This window comes from Microtus pennsylvanicus, chromosome 15 (genome assembly GCF_037038515.1).
Source record: "Microtus pennsylvanicus isolate mMicPen1 chromosome 15, mMicPen1.hap1, whole genome shotgun sequence".
NCBI lineage: Eukaryota > Metazoa > Chordata > Mammalia > Rodentia > Cricetidae > Microtus > Microtus pennsylvanicus.
In genome coordinates this window covers 56,635,422-56,655,559 of record NC_134593.1, presented here as the reverse complement: position 1 = coordinate 56,655,559, position 20,138 = coordinate 56,635,422, and the positions used below count along the sequence as shown (strand labels likewise).

The 20,138-nt window shown below is 43.7% G+C and overlaps 1 protein-coding gene across 2 annotated transcripts in view; it reads right to left on the bottom strand.

The window, feature by feature from the left end:
- Slain1 (SLAIN motif family member 1) overlaps positions 1-20,138 on the bottom strand; it is a 53,369-nt gene that overhangs the window by 10,539 nt on the left and 22,692 nt on the right. The window contains exons 3-5 of one of the 2 annotated variants that reach the window (XM_075949718.1): positions 8,197-8,346; positions 7,011-7,160; positions 4,147-4,488 (exon numbers count right to left, since the gene is read on the bottom strand). In XM_075949718.1, the coding sequence (XP_075805833.1) occupies positions 4,147-4,488; positions 7,011-7,160; positions 8,197-8,346 (642 nt within the window). The remainder of the gene's footprint in view (positions 1-4,146; positions 4,489-7,010; positions 7,161-8,196; positions 8,347-20,138) is intronic. The other variant, XM_075949719.1, reaches the window with a different exon arrangement.

The following is a 20,138-nucleotide window of genomic DNA, read 5'->3' as shown; positions in this document are numbered from 1 at the left end:
ATACAAAATTCAGTACATTTTAAAAATAACATCTTATTGTTTAAAAATTTTATACATGTATATAATGTTTCTTTATCATATCTACTCCCTTCCCTGCTCCAGTTTACTCCAGGATCCCAACTTCATGTCCTCTTTTAAACTTTTTATTATTTTTAAAAATAGAACCAATAGCTAATAGTTATTCCCTCCCACTTATATTGTTTTAGGGGTTGAGAAGAATACTGGATATTCTCAAAGTTATCATTTTTCTTTCATAAGTTGGTTCAAATGACATTCTATGGTAACAAATGGAGGCTCAGATATCTGAGCCATATGTTTTAAAAATATTCAAAAAAGTGTAGGTGGAGTGGGAGAGAAATTTTATTCAGCATATCTACTCCAGGCAATGTAGTATTTTATTATTTAATTTATTCCTCATAATGTATTAAAGTTGGGAGAGACACCAGATGGCTTGATGGGAAATTACAGAGATGTTTTCTGAAAGTCACATGTTATCTTTGCTTTGCTTTGCAGCTTAGAAAACCAAAGTTCAGTGACCTGAGAAACTTCAGCGTGGACGGGCTGTGTGGGAAGGCAGGACTGGACTCAGGCCCCGCTGATTCAGAGCCCGTGCTCTCAGCCACGAAGCAGATTCATCAGAAGCACATCTGGAAAAATACCTTTGCATCCATGCCCCCTCGCATGCAGAACCTGAATGGAGTACGTGCCTGTTTGCCTGCGAGCAGCATCGTAGCATGGGCTTCAGGGAAACCTAATCCTTCCCGAATGGTGTTTGACCAAAGGGTTACCCCTTTTCTAAGGTAGGACAGGCAACGGCATGGAAGGGAACAATCCCACTGACGATACCAGTTGTACTGTCTGGGTTTGGGGGTCAACTTGATTCAAGCTAGAGTCATCAGAGAGGAAGGAGCCTCAGTAGAGGAGATGCCTTGATGAGATCCAGCTATAAGGCGTTTTCTCAATTGGTGATCATCACCAGGCCATGGTGGGTGGTGCCACCGCTGGACTGGTCTTCTGAGTTTTATAAGCAAGCAAGGCAGTAAGCAGCTCCCCTCTGCAGCCTCTGCATCAGCTTCTGCCTCCAGATTCCAAAACTGCTTGAGTTCCTGTCCTGACTTCCTTCAGTGATGGACTATAGTGTAAGACAAATAAACCTTTTCTTCCCCAAGTTGCCTTTGTGTTTCACAGCAATAGAAACCCTAACCAAGAATAACTGGTACCAGGAGCGGGGTATTGCTGTGACAGACCTGACTATGTTTTAGGGAGGACTGTGGAAGGACTTTGGGACTTTGGGCTAGAAGAGCTATTGAGTGTTAAGAGTTCTTTGTGTTCTGTGGGAACTTGGGAGAAAAATGTTGAGAGCGGTACAGAGGTTGGAGCTCTGGCTTGTGAAGTTTCAGAGGGAAGCTTGAAGACTCTTTCGGGGCCACTTGTTATTCTGAATTAACATCTTTTAGTTCCGGTTAGCTGGGGCTTAAGAGTCAGCTGTGATTAACAAGATATCAGGACTACCAAAGTGAAGCTGTGCTTTAATGGGGTACTTGATGCTGGTCAGCTGGCACTAAGAAATTAGCAATGATCAAGAAGAAACCAGTATCTCTGAAGTGAAGTCTGGGAAGCGATTCCTGAGACCCCAGCGAAGCTGTGTTCCAGAGGCGGCCAAAATTGTGCCTCATGTTGGCAGCCAGACTTGGTAATGTGTAGGAGTCACCCAGGTGGTCCCCGCTTTTAAGGCATGAAGGGGTCATGGTAAGAAACTGAGGCTTGGCACTGTGAGAGCACAGGAGAGGGTATTCGTGAAGGGGTGCAGCCTCAGTGGCAGCTGAAGACTCCAGAGTTTTGTACATGCAAATACCATGGGATGACCACCAAAAACAGCAGTAGCAGTGCAGTGAGCCAGCCCAGCCAGAGCCAAGAAGGCAAGGTGTGTGTGCAGAGAGGGAAGTGGCAGAGAAGTGAAGATCCAGAGTGCATCCCAGACACTGGATGGTTGGAATCTGGTTCTGCTTTGATTTGACTGTAACTTTGTCCTGCCTGATCTTTCCCTCTTAGTAAGAAAGTATTACTGGAGACCACAGTTGAGAGACGAGACTGTAGATTTTAAGAAATTGGTTATTTTAAAGGGACTGGAATTTTAATGTGTTTGAATTTGTAAAGACTGTGGGACTTTCAAATTTATTTATGTTTTTAATGTGACATCTTGGGGATGAATAAGAAAGGACAGGTTGTGGCTTAATAGTGATGTGTTTTGTGTATCAACTTGACCCAAGCTAGAGTTATTAGAGGGGAAGGAACCTCAGTTGAGGAGATGTTCCCATGAGCTCCAACTGTAAGGCCTTTTTTCAATTAGTGATCATCGCTGGGGGAGGGTCTAGCCCACTGTGGGTGGTGCCATCCCTAAGCTGGTGGTCCTGGGTTCTAAAAGAAGCAGGCTGAGCAAGCCACGAGGAACAAGCCGTAAGCAGCACTGTTCCATGACCTCTGCATCAGCTCCTGCCGCCAGGTTCCTAACCCGACTCACTTGAACAGCAATGTGGAAGTGTAAGCCAAATAAACCCTTTCTCCTCAACTTGCTTTTTAGTCACAGAGTTTCACCGCAGAAATAGTGACTTAAACTAAGACAGCAGGCAAGATGTAGAGTCAGCAGCTGCATGGCAAGCTCAACTGTGGTGCTGGAAAACACCTTTAAACTGTGACGCTGTGTCCAGTAAGCACGGAGAATGTAGCACCATCTGGCTGCCGTTCAGAGCTTTACGGTGTTAACTGTTATGACTTTCTTTAGCCAGACCTTAAACTTAAAATCTGAGACTCTCAAGAGAGAAACTCCAAATATAATGCTTTAAATGCTTTCAGACGAACTTCCGGTTTCCGGGATAACACAGTATGGCAGAAGAAACAATGAAACTAAAATGTGCAGCATCTGATCAGTAATCCAATTTGTAGTCACCTTGGTGACATTCACAAACATTATTTGTTTACTTCTAGACTTTGGGAAATGGTAGGCTTTGGTAATTAAAGGCTCTAACTATAGAGGTTCAAAGCAAGTTAAGTAGTTTCTTCCAGTTTTCTAGGCTCTGCATGGACCTTCTACATACACATACACATACACACATGCATGCACGCACGCATACACACATGTGCATTCATAAGCATGCATACGCGTGTGCACGCATGCACACACACACACACACACACACACCAGCCTTAGGACATGCATGTTCTCTCTGTGGTTCTCAGTAGTCATAGAGTCTAATTCCTTGGAATATGAGAAAGAAAATTGTAAAAAAAAGAATATGAAAGAGAATTATACCCCATCACACTGACACTACAGATGAACTTTTCATTGACAGGCCACATAGCCCGTCTCTCCAATCCTACTGCTTCACAGATATTAACTTAAAGTTAGGCTTCTGAAGCCTGCTTTAATAGACTCCCCTTGTCCGAGTGTGCAAGAGCAGCATCCTCCCAAAGCCTCATTGTCAACACTTCCTATCAGTCTGCGCTAAAGCCCACAGTAAGAGGCTATTGATGTTATCAATGCAATACGGGGCCTTCAACTACATGGAGCTCAGCCATGAAGTCCTCAGGCTGCACAATACTGGCTCCCTACAAACAGTAGGACAAACTGCAACATAAAGATTTCCACCCTCGGGGGCTGGAGAGATGGCTCAGTCAGTAAAACACGGGCATCACAAAGCATGAGAACCTGAGTTCAGATCCACCAGCACCCAAATAAAAAGAATTCCTATAATCTCAGCTCTAGGAAAGCAAACAAACACACCAGGGCCTGTCAGGCAGTCAATATAGCCACAGCAGCAAGTTCCAGATTCAGTGGGATACCTGGTCTCAAAAAATAAGGTGGAGAATCATTAATGAAGCCAACAGCCATTGACCTCTAAGTGAATACATGTGCATGCGTATGTGTGCGCGCTGTGTACACACAAATACACAAAAAGGTCTCCCCATCTCAGTGTGATTCTGAGGTGGGATCATCACGGTAGTCTTCCTGAAGTCAGAAATCTATAAAGCTGAGACGTAACTAGAAGATGGCCAATTTTAGATGTAAATTTAGACCAAACTGATAGGGATGAAGTTAGATCCGAGAAACACCTGCCAGCGATGTGTTGACGGTATGACACAACCTACCTCCGTTGGTCCTATTTGGTTGCTGATCTGGAGTTTGGGCTTGAGGTGAATAATACTGTGGCTGCTGGAAATTATTTGAAGGAAAATACTGGGAACTGGGGCTCCTCCTACAATCGCGGATGCTGGAAAAAGTCTGTGAGTGGGGAATTCCTCTTTGGAAAGGCGAACACCTCGGAAGGCGAGGCTGAGGTGGTGGCAAATGATCAAATTCTTCCTCGTCCTCCAAGCTGTACCGGTCGTATTCTTGATCGCTACATGTCCCTTTTTTTCCTGAACTCAGTGACACACTGGAGCTGTGTCTGGACACGGACGCTGACGTGGAAGCATAGTCTTGCCTGAGACCTGGTTGAAACAAACATGTTTTTATTTTAAAAATGACAATAAATTACTCAAACAAGTGTACACCATAATTTGTTTCAGGTTATTAAATTTCCCCCTTCAACACAAACAAAAACATACATTTATCTACCAGACACATGTCTAATGTTAGGTCAGTCAACACTGAAAAAAAACATATCCCCCCTCCAATGAAGGGCAGACCTACCTGCCATGACTGCAGACATCACTACCTCTAGTAGGAGAGGGCCACTTGTTGGTCCCCAGCTGCTCAGCCCCCATCACGCAGAAAATGTATTAATTAATTCACTGTTTGACCCATTAGTTCTAGCTTCTTATTGGCTAAATCTTACATATTAATTTAAACCATATCCATTAATCTGTGTATCATCACGTGCCTGTGGCTTATCCGGTGATGTTTCGGCGTCTGTCTCTGGTGGGAGCTACATGGCTTCTCCCTGACTCCACCCTTCTATCTCCCAGCATTCAACCTAGCTTTCCCTGCCTACCTAAGTTCTGCCTTGCTATAGGTCCAAAGCAGTTTCTTTATTAATCAATGGTACAGAGGAAAATCCCACATCAGCTACCTACACAATTCTCCAAATTACCCCCTTTCAAGTTTGGAAATAGTTAGAAAAACAGAGTTAGGAAGAAATCTTCACTATAATTATAGTCCCCTGTGATTAGAACAATTAGAAAAAAAACTAATCCCTGACATAGTAAGGAACCTGTGCCCTCTAGAACCTGGGGTGTAAATATTGTCTGGCAAGGTCACCACTCCTGTGTTCTTTTGTTACTAGCTAGCATTTCCTTCATAGTCTGGTCATGTTTTAATGCTTCAGTGGTCTTAGGTAATCTTCAAAATGACTTTTAAAAAAAAAAGAAAATCTGCAACTTTTTCAGTATTTAACATTGTCTATCTATTTGGGATTACTTAATATCTGACTGAAACTGACATCCAATCATTTACCACGCTTAGACTGAGCACTTAAATTTACTATTAATGATACAAAATAATCACTTGATCTTCAACACATATCTTACTAAACCCTCCATAAGTATCACCTAGTTTTTCATAGTGCTCTTAACTAATTGTAAAAGTAAGAAATTTGTATGTTTAACTATTTCCACTCTACTGGCCTGAAAAGACAACCTGAAAACAAGCTTTGCCCGGTTGTGTGACGTGCATCTTGTTGTGCCCTTGACATACAGTGCCAGTGCTTCTGAAGTTCTTCACATTGACAATTAATAAAGTGCTCCATTTCTAGCAGTCCCTCAGTTATTTACCCGGGAGCATATTAAGGCATTTTAATTGAACTTTTTAAAGATCACTATAGAGCCCCACAAAGTTCCAGGAAATAATACTAGTACTTCACCAAGCTCCCAACAGTTTTACAAATTTATGGATTAGCATAACAACGTATTAACAGTGATATAATCTACTCATTTTATTCAGTTTTTCATTTCCTTATATATGTACAGGTTTATATTAAGTACTTATAAATTTACCAGCTACACACTTTTATGCCATTCAAAATGTATATAGAAGAGAACAGATCCGTACCATGGAAATCCTTTGTGTTATCCTTTAGAAGCACATCTGCCGCCCTCTCCTTTCCAAGACCCCAGCCCCGCCCCCATCCACCAACATCCTGCGTTTCTGAAGTTCTATCATTTCAAAATGGTACACAAACGGCATCACGCTGCATATCATCTCTTGTGTATCTTGCCTTCACTTTTACGATTCCCTGGAGCTCACCCGAGATGTCCTCTCTACAGCTTGCTCCTGGCTGTGGATGAGTACTATTCCACAGTATGGACAGACAGCCCTTATTTAACCACTCATTGCTGAAGGGCATCCAAACACGGTCCGGTTAGAGACTGGTGGAATGAAGAAGTGTCTTCCCTAGGCTCAGGCATTTGGATACTCGGTCCCCATTGGAGATTCTGTCTGGGGATATTTAGGAGCTTGAGCCCTGCTGGAGAGGAAGTACTTCACTAGAGGCAAGCCTTGACAGTTCATAATCGTGTCCCAATCCAGTTCACTCTCTGCTTCCAGTTTGTTGCTAAAGATGTGATCTCCCAGCTTCTTTCTCCTGCAACCATGCCTGCTTCTTGCTACCATGCCTCCATCAAGCCACAATGGGCTCTCTAGAACTATTGGCAAAGTAAATTCTCTTTCCCTTGAGTTGCCTGTGGCTATGTTGTTTGACCACAACAAGAGAAAAGTAACTGACAGAGACTATTGCAAACACAGATGCTGAGAATGTGTGTGTGTATAGATTTTTACGTGAACACATACTTCTACCGCTCTGAGAGAAATGTTCAAGAATACCTATGGTCTCCAAGAACCAGTGCGACCCCGAGAGTATGCCGAGCGCCTACAATATTCTTCAGCCCTTGGACATGGAACTCTTCCAGCCACAGAGGAAGGTGACACAGAACACAGAATCCAGTTGAGTACCTACTCCACCCATCACTGATAGTCTAAGTGGGAACCTCATGCCCCTTGATTAGAAAGAACATACTCTCTTCTTGCAGGCGAGCCATGATCTGAACATCAGTGAGGTCCTGTAACTTGTATCCCATGGATATAGAATCATCTTCCAGCTCTGAAGTACTCAGCTCACTGTCAATGGACGACTGGGGACTGAGAGGGGAGCCCCTGGAGGGGTAACCTGAAACACAGAGGATAATGTTATAATAATAATAGTTATTATTTAGGAAAATGGTAAGCATGCATTGCTACAATTCATATACAAGTGGCACTTTTGTTTACATGATGTCACAAAAAGACTGACATGTTGCCATTTGACAAACAATAAATACATCTTACATGTTCATAATTCCTAAGTATGAAGTAATTTACTGCTTTCTCTTTTAAAATACAACTTGTAGAAAGAAAACATAATCATCCTGTACTGTCTACTAAAAAAATTAATGCCCAAATCTAAGGGTGTGGCGTTTGAGTATACATACATGCATACATATGTATGTAAATATATACACACAATGCACACTTTTAACTGATAATCAAAAAATATGTCTCTGGCAACAACTGATTATATATTTCACGATTAAATTTAACACTAGTCCACTTTTAGTGGGCGGATACAGTAGTGTCATTTGTGAAAAAGGTCCTGCATAAAAGACACATTTATGTGAAAACATACACACGTCATAAGTTAAAGCAGTAAGCAATCGCGGGCATCTTGCTGAGACCCAGTGAAAAGTAATCCATAGGTTAAGATAAATGAAGCAAGCAAAAGCGAGCCAGATGAAAGAGCATTGTGGGTCAGATTCACGCCAGCGCTGAGACAAGAAAGGCAACCGTGAGACCAATCTTGTGACAATCCAATACAACCATTCCTTCTCCTGAAGCCAGGATTTAAAATGCTAACAGAAAACACAGACTGTTTAGAAAAATGACATAAAGTCACGTGACTTTAAAATCAGTACAAAACTACCTAAAACTGTGTTCACAACCCATCCCATGCTGGGCATTTGCTAAAGAGGGCAGATGGTCTCGCAAGCATGGCTGAGACCAAGCAGTAAGCGAGCACACGGATGTATGTGCTCTCTTCCCAGAGTAAGCGTGTGGCATCGCCTCCCTGACACTAGGTCACTCTCGGGATCCCCAAGGCAGATGCTGTGAGTCGCGTTTCGTGACTTAAGTAGCAAAGCAAGCAGCTGGTCAGGAAGTTGAAATATTACCTGTTCTTTCGGGTGTTAGTATTGCTTTGTTGGAGGTTTTAGAGGAGCTGGGAGTGCTAATGCCATTGCTATAAGGGCTGAGTCTCGCAACAGGACTATAGGGGAAAGCCAGGGAGGCAGGTGAGGAGAAGAGGCTCCGCCATCGGCTCGCTGTCACAGAAGCAAACACACAGAGGTTAGTTCCACACAGGCAGGTGCTGGTCCATCAGAGGGACAAAAGGACATTGCTTTAAGGAAGGAAAACAAAGCAACTTTTCATATTTTAACCAACTTCCATTTATCCAAAGGAAAATGTGAAAAACCAGGCCATTTCTAAGTGAGGCCCCATTCACACAACCACTGAGAAACAGCAAATCTGTCTCAGTCCGATGAAAGTCAATATGAGTGTATAAAAGGGAAAATTCAAATTTATACATCAGAAAAAATTTCCATTTCCAAATAAAAATTAAGTGTTTTCTGATCACAAACAATACCAAAAGGTCAAAGCAAGGATAAAAAACTTGAAGTTTCTAGAAGTCTGGGGACTTGTTCTTAATATTGACTATTTAGAGCCCTAAACAATTGCTTTGTTCACTTCAATGCAGTTAATTTAAGAACATACTGATCAAAGAATTTTATATAAACGTGTCTGGAGAGATGGCTCAGCAATTAAGAGCACTTGTTGCTCTTGTAGAGACCTTGTGATTCCAGTGCCCCCATGGTGGCTCTCAGTCGTTCTTAACACCAGGTCTGGAGAGTTTCTGACGTCTGTGAGAGCCAGACATGCTTGTGACAAACACAGACACATGCAGAAAGACACTCATACAAATTCAATAAATCTACTGTTTTAATTTTATGTAGAAAATTGTATTTGGATTGCAAGACAAACTCAAAAGGCCTGCTGTGTTCCAACGCCCTTGGGTTTCAGATGAGCTTTGGTGAAGGGGTACACACGCCATAGCAATTGGTCCCCACCAACACATCAAGACAGCAAACTTAAATGGCAGTGGCCGAGACGACCAGTGATGGCCTTTCTTTTATAAGACTCTACAGACTTTCTGCAGATAACAAGCGGTGTGCATGCAATTTTTAAAGGCAGACTATCAAATTGGTATTTTGATGTGAAATTAAAAAACCATAAAGGAATTGTGCCAATAATCAACACAGCATCAAATTCTTCCGTTATCACACACAGCATCCTAACTGGTTTCTTTCCCTCAAAATTACCTCCTCCTTGTTAATTTTAAGCTCATGGAAAAGACCCCACATGACAAAACCCTGGTTGAGCCACAAACATTTCCAGAGTCATTGCCACGGCAGACAAACCACTACGGTGGTCAGAGTTTACTTTTCCAAAGGAGATTGATTATTCAGACCCAGAAAGAAGAAAGGAGAAACAAAGTCAGCCTAAACATTTGACAACTTTGAAGGGCATTCCCGGGACCTTTCTAAGGGGGGCGCTAATGAGCACCCACCCACGGCTGACAATTGCTCAATGTGGCCAGCAGGATGGGGAGAGCCAAGCAAACATTGAGCTTTAACACCGGGATCCTGCAGAGCTTGAAAATCCCACCAAAGTCATTTAAAAGAGCACACTGCTTCCCCTTCCTTCAGTCCAGAGTCTTTGGATGTGACTTCAATTATATAAATGGTTTTATTTTCTATATAGGTTTTTAAAAAAAGGGCAACAAAGTAACTATATTTACAATAACATTCAGAATCCTCAGGTTGCCTGGGAGACAGTGCCATGAGATCTGGTCCTAACTGACATGGGTCCATCATGCCCCTAGTCAACCTGCGTGTCTGTGCTTCAGCAATTTTCGCTCTGCGTCAGAGTGGACAGGGACCCTAGGAACCTTGGCTCTAACTTGACCCCAGATATATTGCAGAACTGCAGAGAACACACACACACACGGATAGCTGGCCTCACAATCTCCAGTCTCTATTACTGGGTGTCTGCCGTTACAAATTCTATACCGAAAAGGCAAAGTCAATAGTTCTTTGTGACCACTAACTTTCTTAACAGACAATGGTATTTTATAGGAGTTTGATCGCTCGCCAGGAAAACCACAATGACTTCGTGTTCTCACCCACAGATGCAGGGGACAACAGATCACAAGTAAACAGCGTTTGTAATTCTGCACAATAACCACAGTGACCCAGCCTCCCCACACAATGGCACAGTTATTATGGCTATGACAGCAAGACCCCAGCTAAGAACACAAATAGCATCTATTGCAAGAAAGAGCATTCTGGATTGTTCTTCAGCAAGCAATTGGCATTTAGGGAGAGGGAGTAGAATTATTGTAGACAGAATCCAAACAATGTTGCTCTATTAGTGCCCAAGGCTGTGATGGGGAGGGGAGGGAAAGGGAGCAAGGGGCAGGCGGAAGAGAGGCTTCCTCCCCGCTCCTCTCTGTGGAGCTGAAGAGCTGCAACAGAGACTTTTATACGTAACTAACAAACAGGGCATTTAAAGGGGCAGTTTATGTCTTCATTCAAATAATATTTCTGATTTTGTTAACTTGGGATTAATTTTGTTTGTTCCTTCTCATACAGCACACACTAGCCTCAAACTTACTACGTAGCTGAGGCTGGCCTTGACTCCTGAGATCCTGTTTCTATGGACAAAGTGCTGGGATTACAGACGGATGCCATCACACCCAGCTAGCAGAGCTGACTGTCTTAGTATGAAGATGTTAACTTGTCAGATACTCGAAGATGGCCAAAATGACCCTAAGAGGAGGAAGACAGTCTTACCAGGGCAGAGAGTGGGTGGCAAACTCAACTACAATTTTCCTCTACCACTATTCTGAGGAAAAGTTTATCTGTGAAAAAAAAATGGAGATGCTTATGGGCTGTGCTTTTCATTCAATTTAAACTCTTTGGAGAAAAAGTCAGATGTACTTAGTCATCGGCTCACTTATTTTCTGTGCATCTCCAGAGTTTTTAAACTTAAAAAAATGGATATTTACGAAATTATTTTTCTACCTTATTGTACGTAACTACGAGAAAAAAAAATCCTAGGTGAGTCCTCCCGAGATGACAGTAAGACAATCACAAGAGGATGGTGGACAGTGGTCAGTCTCAGAAAGAACTTACAGGTTTTGCCTCCCACCCCCAAAGAATTATTGTGTGGATGAGAGAGAAGTTTCCAGAAACATGAATAGTCCTACCTTCCTTCAATCAGCTTTGCCCAAACATAGAAAAATACAGAGACGATTCAGATTTTACTGCATACAAGTCTGTGCACATTGTCAAAATCAAACTGAAGAATCAATGTAACCCAACTCACACGAAAGAAAAACATGATCTAATTAAAGTCTCTGTGATGATCCTCCAGAGGTCGGCTCTACACAAAGCTGGGACTTCAAAAACCAAGACATACATGGCTAGAGAGACAGTGTGGGGGAAGTGGGGGGCTGCTCTTCCTGAGGACCTGAGCTTGAGGGGCAGCACCCATGCCCAGGGGCTCACAACCACCCCCTATCTCCAGCACCCGCGGATCTGAAGTCCTCTTCTGGCCCCCACGGTCTTACAAAAGCACACATGGTATATAATCACAGAGCCACCCCACCCATACACATAAATAACAAGGGAAGCAACTAATGCCGTCAAATGCCCTCTAGACAGCTGTTTTCACACTTTCACGTGGAGAGAAGCATCGCTAGCAGCTCCTAAGCCATTATTAGGGAATGGAACAGCAGACGGCACACACTAATAATGTTAAAAATGGGAAACTGACTCACATCTCTTGACTTTAAAACTATCTTACCACTCCTGGTTTAACAGCTACAGTATTTTAAGCAGTTCCTTAACGTCTCTGACGACAGAGGTAAGTATAACAAGACATTTCAAGCCAGCAATAGATTCAGTGAGGGGAAAAGCCTGTAGAACACAGCTACTATATCACTGAACTTAACCGGGATTAATCTTTTGACTCACTGTTAATGATTATTATCTTGTTAATGGTGAGAATCTGTGACTGGGGAAACAAACCTGCAAAAATTAGCAGGGAGTCACTGTCTGGGGTAACTGAAAAATTCTGGGCTGCCCAGTTAAAATGAAAGCACAAACCAGTTGGCAGCAAACCACACAAAAGGCCAAGAGGGTTTCCTCAATCTTGAAAAGTCAACATCTTCCAAAATCTCTCACAAGTTCAGAACTTCAGTCCTGTTGAAAGGATTCGCACACACACACACACACACACACACACACACACACACACACACACACACAGCTGTCCATTACAAGGCATCTGTGTTGTTTAATCAGGTGAAGAAGCCCTGGAGGACAGACCTTTGATCTCTCCCAGGGTGTCTCTCAGTGCTTCACGTTTATTCTGAGCATAGCCCTGATCTCTATCCCTGCCCCCCTCACTGTAGTAACAAGCACAGGCAAAGCTGCAGCATGCAGACACTGCGCCAACTCTTACCGCAGCAGTCTCCTAGGGACCCCTTAAAGAAAGAAGGTGACCTAGCGTCAGTGTGGCTCCAGGTGGGTAGGATTTGTGGTGCAAATACAGGCATTTTAGTAAAAACTCTATCAGCAAATTTTACTAAACTTTACACACACTCGTTTTCTAAGTACGTAATGACCTTCTATCTTTTAGCTCATGGCCTCTCTTCTCAAATAGCTATACGTATAATCTCTGTCATTTCCTATGGTTTTTGCCTTGTGGTGCTGGCCAACTGTCATGTCAATCTTTGTAGGCAAAGTCCTGTGTGACTCTGAGAGGAAAGGAGGGAGGAAGGGAGGGAAGGAGGGAGGGAAGGAAGGAGGGAGGGAAGGAGGGAGGGAAGGAAGGAGGGAGGGAGGGAGGAAGCAAGCCTACAAAATGATACAGACCGTCAATATTTACAAAACACATTCAGAGCCATTCAGTATTTGCCAAGAGATACAGAAACCAACACAGGTCAGTTCCTAGCGGCGGCTGGATCTCTCAAAGACAAATGCTGCAGACTCTCGGGCTCCCCACTCACACTGGGAAGTATGCCCAGCCCTATACTCCCACCTGCTTTGTAAAATTCATTTCTCCCTCACTTGTGTAGGCACCCACTATCACACTAGAAAGGACCAGATGCTACAGACACTGAGAGGAAGAAAATACGGGAGATGTTCACCCCTCCCTCCCACTCTAATTTCTAAATAGCAGCTATGATATGACAGAGAGAAGCAGACAGGCAGGGAAATAAAGCAAGGCAGGAAGGCAGTGAAGCAAATTGGATAGTGCAGTCGGAACAAAGCTCAGACAGGGAGCCGAGGTTCCAAAAGAAGACATGGCATAAAGGGGCCATGACAGGGGTGGAGCCGTGAGAGGGGCGGAGCCATGAAAGGGGGGGGAGTCATGGCAGGGGCGGAGCCGTGGCAGGGGCGGAACCATGGAAGGGGTGGAACCATGGCTGGGGCAGAGCCTTTGTGTGCCAAAATGCCATTCTAGAAAGAGAAAACACCCGTGAAAGTACAACAGCAGGAAAGCCAAGTCTCCAGCCTAGGGAGGCAAATGTTCAGGCCAAGGCTGAGGGCACAAATGAGAAGAGCTGCACCTAAAGACACGCTAGAGTTGAAGATACTGTCTTGGGCATGCTATGTACCTCACAGTGAGAATAGGACTTTGACAAGGGGACCATTACAATTAGGTATGTATTTTGCGATGACAGCCACACAGATAGACGAAATGACATACAGACTGATGGCTGGAACAATAACTAAGGAGGCTTCCCCAACAGATAATAGAGAGATGTGGTCCTCACTAAAGCGTGCTCAGAACATTTGGTCAGAATGGGTACAATGAGGTGTCTCTGTGCTGAAGTGGAGACATTTACTAACCAGGGAATACGAGAGTGGAGAAAGGAAGCAAACAGTCACACCATCGACTGAAACAAAGAACATGAGAGACACTCCCTGGATTCAAAGATAAAGCTGAGCTGAGCTGAGGTGGTCACTGAACAGGTCCACATGATGGCGCCCAGTACAGTTAGACAGATGCAGGAAAGGACAGCAAGACCACAGAGGCAGGAAAGTCCGACAAGCAGGTGTGCAGTAAAGGGGAAACCATAGGCAAAAATGGGATCACCACCAAAGAGTAAGAGTATCTCATGGAACTTTCGCCAAAATTGACAGAATACTCAGACACAAGCAAGTCTCAACAGATACAAGAAAACTGAATAATATCCGCATTCTATCAGACCATTATGGATTAAAACTGGGTATCAACAACAGAAATAAAAGAAAGTTTACAAACTCATGTAAACTGAATAGCTCTCCACTGAATGGAAAATGAGTCAAGACAGAAATTAAAGAAGAAATTAAAGACTTTCTAGAATTCAATGGCAATAAAGATACAGCAGTGATGTGGGAGTGTCATATATCAATCTGTTGATTTCATTGGTTAAGCAATAAAGAAACTGCTTGGCCCTGATAGGTTAAAACATAGGTGGGAGGAGTAAACAGAACAGAATGCTGGGAGGAAGAGGAAGAGAGCTCAGAGAGATGCCATGCTCCCCTCTCCCGGGCAGACGCTAGAGCTCTGCTCTCTGAGGCACACGCGATGAAGCTCTGACCCAGGATGGACGTAGGCTAGAATCTTTCCCGGTAAGACTGATGCTACACAGATTATTAGAAATGGGCTAGTCCAGGTGCAAGAGTTAGCCGAGAAGAGGCTAGAAATAATGGGCCAAGCAGTGTTTAAAAGAATACAATTTGTGTGTTGTTATTTCGGGGCATAAGCTAGCCAGGCATGCAGCCCCGCCGCTCCTATTACAACAATTTAAACAGATCTCTAACTGCAAGTGAAATAGATGCAGTCATTAAAAGTCTCCCAAGCAAAAATAAATAAATAACCAGAATACTGCCAGACTTTCAAAGAAGAGTCAGTTTTAATATTCCTCAAATAATTTCACAAAATAGAAACAGAAGGAACACTGCCCAATTCATTATGAGGCTACAGTTACCCTGATACCCAAACCACACAAACACCAAACAAAGAAAGAAAATTACAGAAGAGTTTTCCTTATAAACATAGAAGAAAACCTGCAAAGCAAACCTAAGAACACATCAAAAAGATCATCATCGCTGACCATGATCAAGCAGGTTTTATTCTGCTTGAATGCAAGGATGGTTCAATATATGTGAATCAGTTAATGTAATCCACCATATAAACAAATTGAAGGACAAAATAAAAACCAAAACCAAACCAAAACAAAAAGAAACCATGATCATCTCATCAGACGTAAAAAAAGGCGTCTGGCAAAATTCAACACCCCTTCATGATAAAAGTCCTAGAGAGATTAGGTATACAGGGACATACCTCAATATAAAAAAGGCATTTTACAGCAAGCCCATAGCCAATATCAACTGAGGTGAAAAGAAACTCAAAGCAATCCCACTAAAATCAGGAACAAGACAAGGATGACTACTGTTTCCATACCGATTCAATATAGTACTTGAAGTCTTAGCTAGAGCAGTAAGAGACTGAAGGAGATCACAGGGATACACATTGGAAAGGAAGATGTCAAAGTATCTTTATTTGCAGATGATATGATAGTATACATTGGTGACCTTAACAATTCCACCAGAAAACCCTTACAGCTGATCAACACTTACAGCAAAGTAGCTGGATATTAAGTCACAAAACCCAGTAGGTTTCCTATAAACTAAGGAAAAATGGACTAAAAAAGAAATCAGGACAATAACACTTTCCACAATAGCGTCAAATGATATAAAATATCTTGGGGTATATCTAACCAAGCAAGTGAAACACTTGTACGATAAAAAGACATCGTGTCACTAAAGAAAGAAACTGAAGAAGCTATCAGAAGATTGTAAACTCTCCTATGCTCATGGATCAGCAGGATTAACAAAGTAAAAACTGCCGTCCTACCAAAAGCAATCTACAGATTCAGGACAATCCCCATCAAAAAATTCTAATACAATTTCTCACAGATCTTGATATGACAATTCTTAGCTTCAGGTAGGAACACAAAAACCCAGGATAGCTAAAGCAGTCTCGAAAAATAAACTGCTAGGGGTTTCACCATCCCTGATTTCAATTGTACTACAGAGCTATAGTAGCAAAACACCATGCTGTTGGTACAAAAACAGACACATTGGTCTACTGTACTAGGCTGAAGACTCAGACACAAATCCACACACCAATGGACACCTGTTTTGTTTTGCTTTTCTATTATGAGGCCAAAAGTGTACAGTGTACTGTATCTTCAACAAATGGTGGATATCTGCATGTAGAAGAACACAGATGGATTCATACTTACCTCCCTGCACAGAATTTGACTCCAGATAGATCGAAGGCCTCAACATAAAACTAGACACACTAAACTCTAAAGAAGAGATGTAGTGAGCCAGACAGGATCGCCATTACAAGATGGCGCCAACATCCTGTCTTGTTGGAAATAAACAACTCCATATTTGGCTATGCCTTTGAGAGCTGCGTGTCCCTCGCTTCCCGCATGCGTGGTGGATAAGGATCCTTGAGCCTATCCCGATGCGGTCTGGTGTCAGCTGTTGGTGGCAGCCAATCACAGGGCGACCCGTGTGCCAATTCCCTATTTAAGCAGCTGCCTCAGTACCCTTTGCCCCCTTGCTTCCTGCCCTTCCCTTCCTGCCCCTCGTTTCCTGCCCTTCTCGTTTCCTGCTCCCCATCAATCAAAGGGTACTCCAGTAAAGCATGATCTGAGTGGAATCCTGGTGTGGTGGTTGTTCTTTCTCACCGGCCGAGAGGTTCGTCACAGCTTGTGCCGAAACCCGGGATCTTCGGTTGCCAGGAGAGGGGCCGAAGAGGATTCAGAACTCAACACGCGGAGTGGCGACGTCGGTAAGTTTCTCCCAGTATGCTGATTTCAGTCTCCCCAAGTATGCTGTTTGCGGGAGTGATTCTAGGGTGTTTGGTCTCGTGTTCTTGGCGTTTGTGGTGTTTGTCCTAGCCTGCGGTTTCTGGTTGCGCTGCCGTCAGTCCGGCCGCAGCCTCAGGGGGGACAATGTAAACGTTCCCAGAGAAGGGTGGAGAGCCCTCAGTGAACACCAGGACAGTCTTTTAAAATTAGATTCAAAGGGAGACAACTTGGATAGGCCTAAAAGAAAAAAGGAAAAGGCAAAAGAAAAGGATCCTGATACAGTCCTCCCTAAAAGGGATAAAAGGGAGGCAAATGAGAAGAGGGGAGGTCCCCTCTGTTCAGTGCTCGAGGAAGCGGGCCTGGATGGGTCTGAGGAGGAGTTAGACCCTCAGGAGGAGGAAGAACTGGAAAAAGCCTCCGCTGGCTATGAGGAGGAAAGATATGGGTGGAGGCGCCCCCCCCAGCACATAATGCGTCAGCAGGGGTGGGGGTGGGACCATTGGCACCTCGGGAACCACGCCCGCCCCGTGTCTCCATCCTATTCACAAGTGGGAGGGGGATGCCATTTTATTTCATCCTGGGATAGGCTTGATAGAGATCTGTATTTTGCCGCTAAACAGGGTATGCTAAGAAAGAAAATTATAATCATATGGTCTGAGTTACCGAGGCCTCCGGAGTTTGTAGTGGAGTATGAGCAGCTGCGGCTCCTAGACCAAGGAGCTCTAGGCAGCTCCAAGGCCTAACAGCACTGAGGGTCTGCAAAGCTACAAATGGGAACTGCTGACAAGGCCATTACGCTAGACCGCTCCCAGCGTGCGCCTCAGGGCATAGAAGTACAGCTCGACCCTGGTAAGGCTCACCAGCTTGAACCTCTGTCCTAGCCCGGGGCAATCGGCCTGGATCAGGTCCACCCAGCTGCTCTGCTCAGCCACACCTCCAAGCAAGGCTGAGCACATGTTTTTGTGGTTAAACAACTTTGTATTTAGGCCCAAAAAAGGGGATTGCTAAGTTTTGAGGTAGATATTTGCCTAATTTTAAAAAATAGACATAATGGGAGACTCTCAATGCTGAGGAGACTCTCACTCAGGTCTCAGGATGGCGCCCCCCCCCCCATGGCTCGCCGGAGACCATCCTTGCTGAGGTTGTGCACGTGGCCTTGGTTGGTGAGGGGGGAGTTCGACCCCGAGTGACTGGGAGAAAAAAAAAATTTTAAAAAAAGAGGCCACAGCCCAGTGGTCCAGGAGGGTCAAAATTCCAAAAAATCCACTGGTGGTCGCAGGGGGACTCCCAGCCTCTGGACCACTCCCAAGGTCGTAATCGGCTAGTTCCTAAAACAGCAAGCTGATAATCACAAGGAGGAAACTCACTGTTTCTTGGGATTGTTATCAGGATTACAGTCTGGTTTTGTCTTCAGCTAGTTCCTGGTGCAGGGTCGCTGAACAGGCTAGTCCTGGATTTTTGGTTCTTCTCTTCCTGCTGGGAAAGTCTGGTTTGTTCAGGTTTTCAATACGATGTATGATCCAAAGATGACTGTGTCAGTTTACACTTCCAGCAATAAAGTTTTTTCTTTACCCACATTTTCTCAAACATAAATTGTTAGCAATAATTTTTAATCTTGGTCATTTCTACAAGGATAAGGTAAAATCTCAGAGTTTTGATTTACATTTCTCTGAGGGCTAAAGAATGTTATGTTTAAACATTTTTTTAAATGTCTCAGTCATTTTTAAGTTTGTTGAGAGTTTTCAGTTTAGGTCTATAACAAATATTTTTATTGGATTAATTTTTAATAACTAATTTCCTGAGTTCTTCATATATTTTTAAAATAGCTAAAAAATGGTTTTACAAAATATTGACTATGATCAATGTTTCTTATACTAAATAATAGATTCATTGATAATTTTAAGATTGATTCCTGGACAATTGTCTTTGCTCAATTCAAAGGCCAAAAACAATAATCTTTTCCCAGATGATCATTGTTACAGTTCACACAACTGTATTTTGCTAATGTTATAGCTAAAAATCCCTTAAAGGATTTTATGCTAAATTTTACAAATGGCTCTTCCAATGGAAGAACTACACATTAGCCTACTGGGGTGCTATGACAAAATGGCCCTTTATGGTGGATCCATGGTAATTCTTTGATGGAGGAAGGTCATTGGCTAATAAAGGAACTGCCTTGGCCCATCTCATCGGTTAGGAGATAGGTGGGTGGAGTAAACAGAACAGAATGCCAGGAGGAAGAGGAAGTGAGGTCAGACTCGACAGCTCTCCGCTGGGGAGCAGACGCTTCAGAGAGAGACGCCATGCCCCGCTCCCGGGCAGACACACGCGATGAAGCTCCGACCCAGGATGGACTTAGGCTAGAATCTTCCTGGTAAGACCGGTGCTATACAGATGATAAGAAATGGGCTAGTCCAGGTGCGAGAGTTAGCCTAGAAGAGGCTAGGTAGAAATGAGCCAAGCAGTGATTAAATGAATACAGTGTCTGTGTAATTATTTCGGGGCATAAGCTAGCCGAGCAGGCGGCTGGGGTGTTGGGGACGCAGCCCCGCCGCCGCTCTTATTACTACAAATGATGCCCAGACGTGTGGCTGAGTCCACAGAAAGCTTGAGAAAGCTTGGAAAAGAATAGAGTAAAGCATGTTTCTTATGGCAATTTCTTGGGTCTACTCTGCTTGCCAGAGGCAAGCAAGCGCCTCATCTAAAAGAGGCTTCCTGACTCAGCTTTAGCTGCAAAGCCTGCAGCTCATTAAGAGGTCCTGCCACGAAACACTCTAACGGTGTTGACGAAAAGCTGAACACATGCTTTTTGGTTTTCAGCCGTAGCAGGAAAAAAGCTGCGCCGTTTAAAAATGCCGGCTTTCTGGGCCATCCTGCCAGGCCAAACTCTGACTGTTTGAGACAGGAGGGCCGGCTACCGAGAGAGGATTTGAGTGTTGTCTGTTGTAGCTCGCTGGCTGGCAGGGACCTTGAAACGCCATAGAGGTGTGGCTATAAATATGGCTGCAGCCTGTATATCCGCCATGAGACTGGAAAGCTAAGGAATGGGCTACATCTAGCCCGCAAAGCCACGGCTTTAGTCCTACTGATATTGCTTGGTAAATTAAAGGC